Source organism: Crocodylus porosus, unplaced genomic scaffold, assembly GCF_001723895.1.
Source record: "Crocodylus porosus isolate Cpor-Errol unplaced genomic scaffold, CroPor_comp1, whole genome shotgun sequence".
In the NCBI taxonomy this organism is placed as follows: Eukaryota; Metazoa; Chordata; order Crocodylia; family Crocodylidae; genus Crocodylus; species Crocodylus porosus.
In genome coordinates, this window is record NW_017728928.1 from 4,276,700 (window position 1) to 4,293,461 (window position 16,762).

Here is a 16,762-nt window from a genome sequence, read left to right on the forward strand (position 1 = left end):
ATTGAACACCTTCAAGAGTAAATTGGATGCTTATCTTGCTGGGATCCTATGACCCCAGCTGACTTCCTGCCCCTGGGGCAGGGGGCTGGCCTCGATGATCTCCTGAGGTCCCTTCCAGCCCTGATGTCTATGAAATCTATGAAATCAATTCAGTCCAGATTTCCTAACATGGTTTGAGCCAGAGAAGCACAGGGAGAGAGCAAAATACAAGCAAAGGAAACAAAGTGGAATGACTGAGGATTTCCAAAAACTAAAACTCCTAAACTTGCTTTCTGTCAGGACTGAATCTAGGATTTTGCAAAAATCTGATGACACCCAGCCAGCAGTTGACTTAATTAAGTTTTCGACTGCATTTTATATATGATCAATTCTGTACTATTCAAAAGACAGGAAATTAAGTAGTGATCAGAACATGTGAGTATAGTGACATTTCATGCGTTTTAAATGTTGTTGCATTTTCTGTGAATTTTATGCGAATGAGATGTAAACAGTAATACCCCCTTCTGTTCTCTGGAATATATCCCTACATTATTTAAAGCATGGCATCTGGTTTACAGGAAAAAATGCTGTTTAAATCAGAAATGTCTGAAAAAAGTATTTGCATCTGTTTCTTCAATACTCATCTCTGAAAACAGACACTGCTGCGATAATTCTGGAGTCAGCGCAAGGTCCAAAACGCATAAAGAAATGTGTTACCTTGTGATTTAAGCAAAGGACCCAGGCACTACTAACCTTTAATCACTATTCTGCAGCACGGGGAAAATCATTTAGTTTCCTACTCAAGTCTCACTGGGCACCTCTACATGAGTGCGACGGCTGCTCTGACGTGCTGTAATTACAGCGCATTGGAGCAGACTCGATTAATCCAGCCTGCTGGAGCGTAGCAATTACCATGCTCCAGCAGCCTCCCACGTCTTGCGTATCAGCATCCCTGCGCTTCCAAATGGCAGCGGGGCGCTTGAACTAAAGCTCATTCAGTGAGCTTTAGCTTTAGCTCAAGCGCCCCCGCTGCCATTTTGAAGTGGCGACGCTGATACACGAGACACCGCGGCACTTCAGAGTGGCTCTTGGAGCTGCTCTGATTAAAGCACTGCCCCCTTCAGCCCCGGAGCACGTGTTAAATATTTGCCACTATCCCTAAAGGTGACTATTACTAATCCAGTATGTAGCTACTTTACCCAGGTGATGTGAAGACAGATAGGTTCATTTCCAGCAAGCGCCATGTTATTGTCAATATTGCCAATCGGGTATGTGGAACTAATGATTTAACAAAGATTCGTTCTGTTCTTCCTGGCTGCAGCGACCAATCCTGGACTCTTCAAGCTCCAAGTGAAACCAGCTGCAGTCCCTTGGACCTGGTCAGTTTCCCCGGGGTCCCATCTATCGTGAATCATTCAACCAGCCAGCTCTCTCCTTAGTAAAGGACCTTGGTTATCCAAATCCTCAGTTTCATAAAGTTACAGGTTCTTCCCCCTCTAACAAGTCCTTAATAACACTTCAGTTTTGCTGTAGGTAAGCATCCCAACTTGCTCATCTCAGGCTTGAATACTGGATTCCCCAAAGCACTCTTGAAACCAAGAAACATGCTTGATCATTCTGCCTTATTTTCACAACCGACTACAATAACAACCCTCTTTGCTATTTAGTGCGCATATTCTCTTATTTCAGGGGTGGGAGGTTGGAATTTCTGCCCACACTCAGAAATGCATGTTGAAACTTGGTTCCTACAGATTTAAAGAAATACAATATGTAATTTGACAGCACTGTTCTTAAGTTTTCAAAAGTTACAAGCAAGCATCAGAAACTTCAGGAATTTGTTCAACTGAAAACAGCAACTGAGCAAGACCCGACAAACGCGTGATCTGGTCCAACAGGCACCATGTTGTTCCATGATGGGAAAATAAATATAGCGACAGAACCTATCCTGCTTTCAAAATTTCAATAAAACATAAGCTGGTGGCACAGCTGACCTTTTTGTTTTTGTCTTTAGCTAGTAAACCATTTGAGAGTCCAAAACACCTTTTGCCTTGCTGTTTAACTAACCCCTGGGGACTTCCAGTTATGCTGAAATGTTCAATGCACAATCTGAGCTTTCTGCTCTAAGTCAGTTTCTTTCAACCTGCATCCAAGAGACCTTATTACTTCACTGGCTTGTATTTCAATATCTTTCTTTTCTTAACCCAGATCCCCCACCTGGAAAATCCTCTGTTTGTAGTTAAGCACTAAGAGTCTATATAATTTATAACTGCAAAGGAAGGGAAGCCAGGCAAAACTTTAAAAAAAAACCCAGCAGGCTGCATATGGCAAGAGCAACATTCTTGGGATTACACAGGCTGGATAGGAATAAAAGCTTTTACTGTCAACACCAGAGTAACTAGGAATGCTGTGGTTAGAAAAATTCTCACTGTTGCCTCCACCTCTCAGTCCTGAGGGGTCCTCCATTGTCACTGCTGGAATGTGAGGATCCCTGGCTCCTTCACCCCTCATCCTGCAGGACCCATCACTGCTATTCTTTCAGCTCACGTCTCTGCTGTTCTTGAAGTGACTAAAGAAACAACTGCTTGCAAAGAGTGGCCCTCTCTTTCCTGGACTGCAAGGGAGAGGCTTCCACGGTGCTCCCAGCACATGCTGACCTGGAGCAAAGAACAGAAATCTCAACTAGCTGATCTTCACAGGGATGGCCTGACAAACACATGCAACTAATTCACGCTTCAGTCAATGGCAGAGAAATGCTAAGATGATATCACAATAATTCAGTCCAGAATACAGTTGGAAGAATTTTGACACCACCAGTGGGACTTACTTGTATACTCTAGCTTTACTCTCCAGTCACTACGGCCTTCTCATCTGACCTTGCAAGGTGCTGGGTGCTCTCAGTGATTCTCTCACTGATGTTAATGAGAGTTATGGGGTTCAGGGACATGTAGGATGAGGCCCTGCATTTTCAGGATGCCTAAAATTTTGGCTGGCATCTTTGTACACAGCAGCAATCCCCCTCCCTCCCACCCCCTTTACAAAATAACATTTTAACAATATCTAAACTTCAAAACAAACACCCCTTCTTTAAAGCAGCACAACTGGTAAGACTGTTGGGCCTTTCCACCTCCAAATATTTCAGCATTTCTACTGGAAGTCCTTGCTTGGTCCAGAAAACAGACGCTGCTACACACTGTACGTGTATTTCCACCAATGGCTGTGGGTGCGGATTGTAAAACAAACACATGGACTACATTAGGATAAAAACATAGACAAAGTAGAGGCCAGCATAGAAGTATGCTGTCAATACCAGCTCGTATTAAATCCTGGAATAAGAACCTGTATTGTGTTTAACTGCAGCCAGGCACTCTACACCACGGAGAGAGGAACGGGACCCCTTGCTATCATGGCCTACTTCTTTTAGCATCTCACCCTCTTCCAAACAATGCGTAGGACAAAAGAGGCTTCCTTCACCTTGTTCCTGTTCCTTTTTCTACACGTTCAGCTCATTCAAGTATACCATTCTCCTCCTCTGACTATCTGTATTCTCCCCTTGCAGTTCTAGATTAAATACTTCCCCCAAAATCTGTTTGTTCAGAACGAACACAATTCCCTCATCTGTTTGCATGCAGGCAGAAGCACTCCCCAGTATTGCATGGTAACCCTAAAAAGAGGAAAGCTCTCTTTCTATTCACTCATATTTCACAGGAATGATACAAAGAACCGACATTTTAACATGCTCTGTATTTCCTGCATATGAGCAGTTTTACTTCTATTTTTTTTGGTAAAATTTCTCTCCCCTTTCAACTGTGTTTATACTCAGTCTCCTGTTTCACTTCCCCTTTCCAGATAGTCGCTTCAATCCAGCAATTCATTTGATATTATGGAATAGTCACACCTTTGTACTTAACTAGCAGGTTCTGTTTGATTACCAAAGTTACTTACCATCACCTTCCTCTTTTCCTCTCCCACAACCTTTCCACTATTACGGAAGCTTTCTTCCCTGGCATATGGAACAACTTCATTATATGTCTCAGCTCCACTGATTTCCAAACCCTTGCAAATCCTATCTGAAAATCTGTTTTCCATCATCTGAACATTGGTCTTTTCTGCTAGTCTAGAACCTTATTTTTCCAGAGGATAAAGTCAGGCAAAAAGGAATCAGTAACTGGGTAATGGTTATTATTTAGTACCAAATTCTGCAATCAATTTTTGTTAGAATGTCAATGTTTTTATTTATTTTTTCTTTCGTATACTACATTATTATTTATGACAATGATCTTGATATTTTTACAAAACTCTGGGTCTGGCTTATGCCTTATGAGTAGTCCTACTGAAATCGATGGAACTATTTGTGCAATGAACCAATAGTCAACATGGAGATGGTAAAATAGGGCTCTCAATTACAATACCCACTTTATATTACCAATTGTGAGCTCCAAAATTAATGAGAAAGCTGAACTAAGAGAAGTTTATCTTGCACTGCATGCACAAGGGCCATGTACAGACATTCAGTCACTGTCCCTCCCAGTAAAAACCAAGAACATACAGATGTTCAGAATTTTTCTCCCAGAGCAAACATGGCCACTCTGGGAGGTAAATAACCCAGGAACAACCCAAATCACTTGTGGGAGAGTTCCTCCTGGGAAACAATGTCCATACATGTTCTGAGAGAAGCCACAACACAGTCCCTGAACAGCCCAGGGTTCTTTGCTCCTGCTCTCTTCCTCCTCCACCTTCCAGGGAGACAGCATTTTGCTCACTGGACTTTACTGCTCCAACTGAGCAGGTAGCAGAACAAGCCCCCTTCACAATCCCAAAATTGTGTTGCAGGGAAACACAGGCTAACCCTGAGCAGTCTGAGTCAGCCAGTCAGGACTGTCCTGTGCCCTACTGCCATCTGTCTCCAGGCAGACTGAGGGAGTCTGCAGAGCACACTGAGATGCGTGCACAGGGGCCACTGACTGCTCAGCGACGGTGCTACAAGCTCTCTGTTGTATGTCTGTTCAGGCATCTCTGTTTTCTACCAGGAAAACAAACCTGGGAGAATTCTCCCAGATTACACCGACAGGGTGCTAATACTACTGTACCACTCTTCCTATTGACTGCCCATATATTGCTCTTCTACATTATTTTCTACTTCAATACAATTAATGAGACTTTAAATGTACTCTCCATGAGCATGAGCAAGAAAGTTCTGTGTCGTGCCTTCCCTGGATTCTGAGGTTACAGGTGGCACAAACATTACAGCTAACAAAGAGCTGTGTTATTCTGGCTGCTCCCTCTATCTTCTTTTCACTATGTACCCTATTCTTTGCTGACCAGCAGAGAAGTTGAGATGTTGGCAGAGCAACAATTTATGAGCATGCAAGCAGGCACAGCAGGGAAGTAAGCTTCTTCCCCCCAAGCAGCAACACAGAGTGGTGCCAAAGTATAGAAAAATGAGTGCTCTTCAAGAACAGGCTTTAGAAAGACTTTTGAAATGCCAACAACTGATCTTGAAATACAGGATGGATGGAAATACCTTGCCATCACACTTTCTTCATCATCACCAGAGAATCTGTAGGTCCAAGTATTAATCAGGGTGGTCTGCAGCCAACAACCAGACAAGGGCTTATAACATGGAGTCACTTTTCTGGTTAAACATCATCCAGATCCAGACTTGGCTTCCTGCTTCTGTGGCAGCAATCTTCAAAAAGGTTAAGCCTGGTGGGCTGAAGCAATTGGAGGACATGGCACAGATATAACAGCACTTCTGCTGTGTGATACTTGCTGTTTTCTTCCAGGTTTCACAACAGAAGGTTCTTGCTGAAGCTCTGACTGCTTTTGGGTGTATAGGGAAGAGTGGCTGGCAAGGGCCTGCGCCCTGCACTTGACAGGAAAACTGTATCCTTTACTTTAAAATGCAGAACTTGCTACAGGAATGTGTAGCTTTTGGACCCTGATGTTAGAGTACTCTTAGAGTGCTCTATGTAGGGCTATTCTCTGAGAACATTTGGACATTCCAGGTGCCAGTTTTGACTTAAAAAATATTCTGGTGATTGCAGTCATCTGTGGCACTGTAGTTCCACTGACACAGCAGAAAGAGACTGGTGGCTGGGTATTCTGATGAAGAAGCCCAACCATGGGTCTACCAGTCCTAAGATTTAAGGCATGCTATTGTTTTCTCATGGTCTGGCTGATTTGATTGAGTGGGTGCATCTCATCTCTAGGGATATCTCAAGGATTTAAAACTCAATTTTATATTTAAGTAAACTGTCCCCTATCCCTACACCCTTCTGTCCCACTTCTACAACTGCATGGTACATGTGCTTAATCGTTACGCACACTCGGCATGTCTACACGTGCCAACTGCTCAGTTATTATTTCAAAGTCATTTAGTACGTGCTAAAGGTTTAGCACGTACTAAAGGACTGCACAGCGGTTACTGTGCAGTAGCAATGAGCATCACAGTTTGCGTCCACTGACACTACCATCACTGTAGCTCATTGCCATGGTGACATAGCATCTCGTATAGCATCAGAGGAAATCTGGACAGTAAAAGTTAGGCGATAAAAATGTATGTTTAGTAGGACTGTGCAAAATTTCGCCGGCTGTTTTGTTTCAACGCTGTTTTGACTTGTTTCAAGCTCAAAAGAGCAAAATTGAAATGAAACAAAGGGCTTTGAAACAGCCTCGAAACAAAATGAGGGCAGTCAAAACATTTAGAAAGTTTTGAAATGTTTCGAGTTTCGAAGCTGAAGCTGGGCTTGCCTGCAGGGGAACAGTAAATAAGGTGAGGGGGGAGGAGGAGGGATGAAGGACTGCTCTGATATTGACTCTGACTGTTAGGCTGCCTGAGATGCTGCTAATGCTACCGTTCTGCTACACACAAGTGACACAAGTTTTGCTTTCAAGCCTTTAAGGTGCAGTTTTCCAGAAACCCCTCCACCTATCTCCTTGAAAGCTCGAAGGCTTCATGGCCTCAAAAGGGGCTACCATATCCCTACAAGTTTCATCCGAATCAGGCAAGAAATGACAAAGTCATAGACAGTTTCATGCTTCCCCATTATAGCCTATGGGCAAAACATTGAAACAGCGAAACAGTTTCAATGAAACGAAATGGAACAGTGGTTTCAAAACAAAATAAAACTCGAAATGAAACACTGTCCTGGCGAAATGGAAGTCAAAACGAAACGGTGCTGTTTTGCACAGCCTTAGCCTCCATTGTCACAGAGGGCTTTACAAAGAAGCAAGTTGCTGGGCATCCAAATGCTCTAAATGCTTGCTCATCGGTCCCAGAAACTGAAGAGAGCAAGTACTGGCCTTGTTGAAGTTTCCATTGAGAACAAGTTGTGGCAAATGTTAAAAATTTCTCTGTGCTACATAATAACCAAAAATTCACAATGATGCATCATAGCAGTCTCTGAGAACAAATATATTTAGTTGGCATGGAAACCAAAAGTTAGACTGGATGTGGTAAATATCCAACAGTCATAAAAAATTAACCAAGTCAGAATAATAAGCATTAAACATGAAAACTCAATAAACGCTACTGAATCATAGCTTTCTTGCAGTTATTGCTCCTGTTTTCATTTTACACTTTGGAAGAAAATTGAGTGGCTTTGTTGTGTTAAGTGAATTTCCATCCAAATACCTCTACACAACTCTAAGTCATGTAATTCCCCTCTGCTTTTGTTTTAATCTATTTGAGAAAATGGAAATTAAAGGCTTGAAAATCTGTGTTGGAAGTCTCCCTCATGCCCTCAAAAATATCCATGAATTGTACATAATTGATTTTCTGTCTGCATGGCCTCTCTCTCCTTTAAGGCTCTTTTTGTGACTTGACTGATTCACCCGTAAGAATGATTGTTATGGTTTAAACATCTTCAGCTATGTACAGTAGGAGTTGTATTACACTGTTCATTTGCTGATTGTCATGAAGTATCTTTATTTTTCCTCCATCTTCCCCAAGCATACAATTTACCCAGGATTCTTTGAAAACTTAAAAACATTGTGTGTCTAAAATGGTAAAGTTCTAGGGAGATCTACCTTCTGAAATTTTTATAGGGTATGGTTCCCAGCTGTAAGAGCACTGTAGCAGCCATAAGCATTTGTATATTTTGGGTTCTCCCAATTACATAAAAAACAAAGGCTGAAATGTAATGGAATATCCCCCCCACAAAAAATCCTAAACATGTTAAAGCAAGAAAATCATTGAGGTAACTACCATAGCTGCATATATAGGTCCAGTTCAGCAAATCACTTTACACATGTTTAAGTTCATATTGTTAGCAAAGCACTGAAATACGTGTCTAAATTGAAGCATATGCTTAACTATAATTGAAGTTAGTGGAATTTAAGCCATGAACTGATGCCACATGTAGAATATAAGGTTGATGCAACAAGGAGACTTCTATAAAGATGACTATTTGACAAGAAGCAGTATTATTCAAAAACTCCTTCCTTAATAAAGCGCAGGATGTAGCTCTTCCCATAAGAGATCCTGAATGAACTCTTAGACAATGTTGACCCTGTGTTGGATATATGCAGTTATTAAAGACAACAACATTAGGCAACATGGAATACAGAACATTTGCATGTTATTCTGCAGCCAGAACTTCTTTTTTTGAAGAAGAAATGGCTGTAGGAAGCATGTAGAAATTTCCATGGGGCTGTTTTAATGGTCCAGGAACTCAATAGGGAAAACATGTTTCTCTAATCTACTGATGCAAACTCTACTTGCCTCTTACTTGTTAATGAAGTTAATAGTGAGAGGGCAAAATATAATTATACAGAAGATGTAAAATTATTTAGGTTAATGAAGGCTAGAGAAGGCTATGAGGAACTTAGGAGGTACTTAAGACTAAGTGCAGATAGTCAAAAAGCCTAACATGGAATTGATCCAATCTATGCAGGATTCTCTAGACTGTGCAGATTAGACAGTTAATGAACAGAACTCACATTCACTCTTCAGTTGGCCAAGTTAGGTAGATGTCTGCACTGGGCAAGGCCAGAAGGAGAGGGGCATTCCCACATGCCTCCCAGCTTCGCCAGGCTGTGATTGCCCCAGCCTTGCCCTCTCACCGGCTCCCCACATCTCCACGGTGAGGGAGAGGGAGGGAATGGAGGCTGACAAGCTTCCCCCACCACAATGTGCAGACCCCGACTGGGGGACTGGGGTGGGGTTCTGTTCCCCCGCCCCCACGGCCAGGCTGGGTAGCAGAGCCTTTGCTGCTTGGCTTGGCTGGAGCAGATGAGTTGTGGCAGAGGCAAGACTGCCCGCCCTGCAAGGTGGGGGCCGCAAAGCATCCTGGGATTGCTGGGCAACTGCAACCTATTCCTATGTTGGAATGGGGTTTAGAACAGAAGTTTAATAGATCAGTTTAACCTAAAGCGATTAAATCTGATACTGCCTGCTTCCAAGTCCACCTTAAACCAGACTCTGTCATTTTGAAACCAGTGTATGTGCACTGACCTTTTGTTCTGTTACAGGTTTAGACTGGCTTCTGATCACTTATACTGGTTTATGTGTAATTTCTGACCTTAGCCTAAGGCTACAGAAGTGGGCAGTATGATGGTAAATTAGACTCAGTGCGGACAATGTAATACGTGTACTACAAGGAATACCTCGAGTGACTTAAGCCATTTCACGGGGCTAAGTCAGCTATAACATCTGGGAAAAAGGACATGGACAGCACATGAACCCATCTGCTCAAGGTGTACTGGTAATCAAACGAGCAAACAAAATGCTTTGGTACATAAACAATAAAGACATTTTTACAGAACTCCATACAAATCAATAGTGCTTAATTTTAGTAGCGTTACTGCTTTCCAGCCTCCGTGTTCTTTTAATATAGGTTTTTGTTTAGGATAATCTTTATATGCAAGTATCTGATTGTTTCTGTCTTGATAAATGTTAAGGACTAGGTTAATTCTGCATCAGTAAGAAACAGGATTACTATCAAAGGGTTAAAGTTTAGCGAATTTGTCAGTCGCTTTTGGAAACAACAGAGTTATAAAGATGTCCCATTGAAACAAGACAAACATGGAGCACTAAGATACCACCCAACAAGCCTTAACAAGAAACAGCTTTTTGTTTTTAATTAAAAGCACAACAAAATATTTTTCATGTCTCATTCATTTGTTTGTTGTTGTTATAGAATCAAAACACAGGATTTTTACTTTTAATGAAAAACAGAAGCAGTTTAAACCACCTCCCCCCTCCCCCGCCTTTTTTTGAGCAGACATGTAAAAAGCCCAAGAAACTGTCCTTTGTAATAGTGCCAAGGCAAATTTCGATCCTTTATGCAATGCGGTATCAAGACAATCATATTTGGTAAGAGTAGGAGAAAGTTCCAAGTAACTGCCTGGAAGATCACGACTGCCAAATCAGCTGATCTGAAGCTGGTACTGCTATTGCCCCTTTTCTGACTGCGTTTATGGGTAGTCCAGCAAAGGAATAACACAGAGAAGCAAGTTAAGACACTGAACTTCTGGAGAGGTAGATTAACTAATAGATTAACAGTCACAGGGAGAGAATTAACAACAAAGCTACCGAACATTTTATATGTTAAAAAAAATCAAACTCAAATGTGTTTGACAGACCCAGTTCATTCAAAATGCCTCAATTCAAATGCAGAGAATATTTGGACAAGACAGTTGTTTAAGTCACTGGGGCTGTATGTCAGTCTTTTCCAATACTAATGTAGTACACCCAAGTAGAAACCATTTTGGACTTGACAATTCAGAGTAATTAAAATGGAACTCCAACTCCAGCTGTGTGATGCTGCAATAAAACAGATCTGTGGGCTGAGCTGGTTGTCCATTTATTTAGTGTGGAAATAATTAAAAAGACAAATATAAAATGGGTGACACCTAGCTGGATGGCAGTATTATGGAAAAGGGCTTGGGAGTCTTGGTAGGTCAAAAACTCAGTGCGAGTCTGCAGTGTGATGCAGCTGCACAAAAGGTAAATGCAGTTTTGGGGTGCATCAATTGAAGCATGAGGTTCAAGACATGGGAGGTGATCGTACTTCTCAACTCAGCACTGGTTAGGCCCATCTGGATACTGTGTGCAGTTCTGGGCTCCACATTTTAAAAAGGACATGGAGATGTTAGAGAGGATCCAGAGGCAAGCAACGAAGTTGATCGAAGTCATATGAGGAGAGGCTGAAGGAGCTAAGCATGTTCAGTTTGTGGAAAAGCTGCTTAACAGGGGACATAACTGCAATGTTCAGGAACTTGAAGGGCTGCCACGAAGAAGGAGGAAAGCACCTTTTCTGTATTGTTGCAGAGAGAATGATGCGGCCTGAAGTTACAGCACAGGAGATTTAGATGGGATATCCAGAAAAACTTCTTTACAGTGAGAATAGTGAGGCAGTGGAATAGATGCCCAGGGAAGCTGGAGACTCCATCACTGGAGCTGTTCAAGAGGAGGCTGGACAGCCACTGGCTGGGGATGATCGAAGCACTCAGCTGAGAGCTAATACGTAGCATGAACTAATACAGGCACCAACAGAAATTGAAACTTTTTAGATACTGACATGGAGAGTGAATTGGACAAAGAGTTAAAGGAATGCACCAAGTGGGGTGAAAGAGTAGGCAGAGCCTGTGGCACACCCACGTGAGATGGCTGGGCAGCTCGCTGGCGGGCAGAGCAGGGAGTAGGAATCAAGACCCATGGGTGCTGTTCCAGACTCTGCCACTGTCTCAGTGCATAGTCGCAGGTAAACAGAGTATGTCAACGTGCCAGAAGGCCTGCTCCCCAGTACTGAATGCAATAACCTATGCCTAACGTTGCAACGATTTCTTTCATGATAATCACCCCAAAACATGATTAGTCCTGGAAGTAAAGACACAGCATCTTACATAGAAAGAAAGCGGTGGGTACTTTGGCAGCAAACCATGATTAGAAGCATTTCACAAGTGTTTCTTGTTTTCTTGCGGGGCCAGAGGGGTAGGCCATAGGACTAGTCCTTCACTACTTTTGTTACTTCCAATCTAGGGCATGGTTCTAATGCACATTTCCATTATAATTTTACTTAACAAAACAGATAATATCTGTTTACCCCACCTGTAAATTGCATAAAGTATATTTTTCCACGGAACAGACTGAGGAAAACAGAATGTTATGAATCCCTGATTTCACTGAAATGCTCAAGATAGTTTTAGCAGTGTGAATCATATGGAGCCATTTATGTGCAATATACTATGGCAACAAATGCAGAAGATCAACAGGAAAGATTATTTTTATCCCAACTGTTTCCAAATTATAATTACCTTAAACACAAGCCATTAAATGACAGGTTGAAGTGGTAGCAAGAAACCTCTATTAAAAATAATGCTGCTTGAGAGCAAATACATCATATAACAGCTAAAATAGTTGAAATGCCAGCCTGAAATAGGGAACACTGGATAAATATTTGCCCCTGAGGTTCAGACAGTTTAATTCTCTTTTATTAACAAAAACAAAAAAAGGAAAGCTAGCTGAAAATTTGGTAGGAAAATATGCACTTTGTCTTGAAGCAAGATATTGTTTTCAAATGCAGACCCTCTTTGCCTAAAGGGAAGAAAACTAGTAGGAAAGTGCGGCATACCTGTTCCTGTGTCTCCAACTCCCTGTGCTGCATCTTTTTTTCTGCAGACCGTACCTGATTGCAATAGTTTTCCATCCCATCTTGTAAAGCCTGAAACAACATCAATCAACATGGAACACACGTGAAAATTCAGAAGATGAAAGAGAAACACTCAAATGATTGCAATTCAGTTGGCTGATGATGTAATGGGGCTTGGAAATTACTCCATCTTGGCTGTTTTTGAGAGCCTGTGGCAGCCACTAACAAGTGACAGCCCCGATTCTGCTGTGCTGGGCAGCCCCTTTCTACACAGGCAGTTCCACTGATCACAGGAGCAGGAGCAGGTTACCACCTTCCCGAGGCAAGGGGAACAGAACGGAGCTCTCTAGTCTTAGCTCATTTCATAGTTTCATAGTAGTTAGGGGTCAGAAGGGACCTGAACAGATCATCTAGTCTAACCCCCCGCCACTGGCCGGAGCACACGCTAGGATCACATGACCCCAGACAGGCATTCATCCAACCTCTTTTTGAATCTACCCAAGGTAGGAGCGAGGACCACTTCCCTAGGAAGTTCGTTCCAGATCCTAGCCACCGTAACAGTGAAATAGTGCCTCCTAATCTCTAACCTGAACCTATTCTCCAGCAGTTTCTGGCCGTTGTTCCTCGTCACCCCAGGTGGTGCTGGGGGGAATAGGGCCCTTCCTATTTGCTGCTGATCTCCCCTACTTAGTTTGTAGGCAGCCACCAAATCCCCACTCAGCCTCTGCTTGCTGAGGCTGAACAGGTTCAGGTCCCTCAGCCTCTCCTCATAGGGCCTGCCCTGTTGCCCTCCAACCAAGTGGGTGGCCCTCCTCTGGACCCTCTCAAGACAGGCCACATCCTTCTTAAAGTGCGGTGCCCAGAACTGGATGCAGTGCTCCAACTGCGGCCTGACCAATGTCGCGTAGAGGGGGAGCATCACCTCTCTGGACTGGCTTGAGATGCATCTGTGGATGCATGACAAGGTCTGGCTGGCCTTGCTGGCTGCAGTCTGGCATTGGCGGCTCATGTTCATCTTGGAGTCAATAATGACTCTGTCCCGGGACCCAAAGAAGCAGGGAAAACTTACCTGAAAGGCGGGACGAGAGGAATGCCGCGCCGGAGGGAGAACCCGCGTGGCTTGTCAGCCGCATCTGTGTACAGCTGTGGCCGGCAGCTGACAATGACGTCAGACACCGGCCGGGAGACTTAAAAATGGCGGCCGCCGCTCCGGAGGCAGCAGATGGCCCGGAGATAGAGCGACGGGCCGGGAAAGCGGCGGTGAGGGATCCCGGGGACAGGACACGCCGGGTCGGAGCGCCGGAGGGAGAAGCACCCTAAAGGAAAGCCCGACAACGGCAGATCGTGTCTGAAGCGGTGGAGCAGGTGAGCGACAGGGGATCAGGATGATCCAGAGAGAGCTTGGAGACCCAGAAGTAAGTTCTGTGATGGTAGGTACGGGACCCGTCGAAGAGGGGCAAAAAGCTGAGAGTTACCGGGCTGAAGGGAGATCGGGGCGGGATCGCCGCCAGGACCTGTGGACGTCGTGTAAAGGAACTGGAGTGGGGCAAACAGAGGGCCACTAAGGCGGAATCCCTTCTCCTCCCTATCCAGGCTTATAAGGATCTGGTGGAGGGATTAACAATATAGTTAGTAACGGCACATGGGGAAGATTAGCATTGGGTGAAGGGCTTGTGGCTTGGGGTCTATAGAGGGTGCAGAGGAGGCTCCGGTACAGGCCCCTATAAGGAGGTCAACCTTAAGTAGAGGTATAAGGGTATCCCACGGACTGGGGGATCAAGTAAGAGAGCCGCAGTAGAAGCCGGCAGAAGCAGCGGAGCAGGTTCAGGAAGTGGATCCCAGAGGTGGCATGAGGCCGGGGAGTAGGGGCGGCGGAGCCCCACGTGCGACCGGCAGGCCAAGCCCGGGCCACCGAGGGACCCGTGAACTAACCCCGCCCCACTAAGGAAACATCAAGTCGTGGCAGGCGAGAGTGGGGTCTTCTGGTGACGTGGGAGAAGATCACCCACGGAGACAAACCGGTCCGGAAGACGAATAGTCATCAACCAGGAAAACAGAGCTCCCCAGAGAGATACTAGAAGGCCCGTCAGTCACAGACTCCAAGATCCCTTTCCGCCTCTGTGCTCACAAGGGGGGAGCTCCCCAGCTTGTATGTATGCTGTGGATTCCTTCTCCCCAGGTGCAGCACCCTGCATTTATCTACGTTGAACCCTATCCTATTACTATCTGCCCACTTCTATAGTCTGTCTAAATCTAATTGTGCCTACCTCTCCACACATCTTGGTGTCATTGGCAGACTTGGACAACGTGTTTTGCACCCCCTTATCCAAGTCGCTGATGAAGATTTTGAACAGTGTAGGCCCCTTTAGGAAGACTGCAACTGTCTATGAAGCTCTGCTTTTTGTATTTGTACAACCCATGTTTCATTTAATAGTTTCATAGTGTTTCAATACTTTAAGTCAGGGGCTGGCAACACTTTGCGGGGGGGGGGGGGCTCCTTTCATGGAACTTAGCTCCAAGCACAGCCATTTCCAACCAGGCCCGTGCCACTGCTGTTCGCACTGCAGCCTCCCGCCCCTCCCCCCACAGTGCCACCCCCACATCTCCATCACCCAAGCAAAGTCCCCAGCCACTAAAATGCCAATGAAGCTCTCCAGCTCCGTAGGCCGTAGGTTGCCAACCTGTTTTAAAGTAAAAGAATGATCCTCTCCCTGAGGAACCATATTCTGAGTTTTCAGTAAAAATGAATTCAGTGTTATGTAAACTAAGCTCTCTGAAGCAAAGAACTTGTCCTCTCCCCTATCAGTAGAGTATCTAATATCTGTACTGCTGAGGAGTACAAACCCAATACATCACACAAATACAATGATAGTGGAACTTTAACTATGGCATCTTATCTTTAGCTAACTCTTAGATAGTCTCAATTTTTACTAAAATCAGATGAAATGCACTGAAAAAATATTTTTTGCTATTACCACTACAACTATTCAAATGTTTTATTTATTTAAATTGTGGTTCCACATCCAGGTCCAGTTATTAGTTCCATGTTATAATGAAAAGATGGTTCCTGTCCAAAAGAATGGGCAATCTGTATTATTTCCAACAAACACACCAAGTTTCATAGTTCTATGTGAAGTCACTGGTAGATGCCTCAATGCCAGTTAAATATTTACTTATATGCAGGCTGACCATCCATCCTGGTTTGACCGGGACAGCCCTGGATTCCATAGGCTGATCCCGGTCAGTTAGTCAAAAGTCCCGGGCTGGCGTCCAAGTAGGAAGGCAGAGCAGCATGGTGCGCCAGGCAAGCGGGTGGGCAGGCACTGCTGCTGCTGGGTGGGAGTAAGGGAGGTAGGGACCTCAGATAGGCATCTTCGGGTGACCTACGTCCATCTGCCTTGCTCCCGCCCAGCAGCTGTGGTGCCTGCCCACCTGTCTGTCTGACACACCATGCCACCCTGCCTCTCCACCGGACTTTTGACCAACCAGCTGGGACCGGGCTATGCAATCCTGGAGTGTTCCAGCCAAACTAGGACACCTGGTCTCCCTACATACATGTTTATTAAACACTTAGTCGTGTGTGCAAATTTGAATACAAGCATTAATTCCATAAATGCCAAAGTGAGGCGCAGTACAAATTATGTATGCTAGACTGACACCAACCCAGAAGTGTCAGGATGCACAAAGGAAGCACTAAGGGTTATCTTTAGACAGCTGAGAAATTAGAACATTGGTCCTGTACCACCAGAAACATTTCAACAAAGTCCGGACTGCAACTGAAAATGGGCATTTGCATTGGAGGTGTGCAATAAATGATACTATGCGTCTCATTTTGACTTTAGAAAAACTGAACAGCATAGGTATGCTTCCTCAGATCCTGCTGTGAAGGAGAGGCCAACAAACTTGTGTTCCTTTAATGCTTTTTTCAGAGATGCTGATAAGGCTATCACCTGCTTCCTCAACGTGGAATACCGGTAAGTAAATCAGAATCATTAAAAGTACTTGGAGTACAAAGATTTAACAGAAAAAAAAATCTCTCTCTCTTCCACGGCACTAAAATACTGTAGTCTCCAATCGTTTACAGGACAAAATTGCTATTCAGATAAGATAAGACGACTACTTATGATAAATCTTGCACATTGTTTTGAAGTGATGCCAAGTGTTAACTTTAAAGTATTAAAGCTGTAAAA

At 44.0% G+C, this 16,762-nt stretch overlaps 1 protein-coding gene across 2 annotated transcripts in view; it reads right to left on the bottom strand.

Annotated features, from left to right (window-relative positions):
• CEP112 (centrosomal protein 112) overlaps positions 1–16,762 on the bottom strand; it is a 275,736-nt gene that overhangs the window by 14,898 nt on the left and 244,076 nt on the right. For both annotated transcript variants that reach the window (XM_019542365.1, XM_019542364.1), the window contains one exon: positions 12,555–12,644. In XM_019542365.1, coding sequence (XP_019397910.1) covers positions 12,555–12,644 — 90 coding nt within the window. The remainder of the gene's footprint in view (positions 1–12,554; positions 12,645–16,762) is intronic.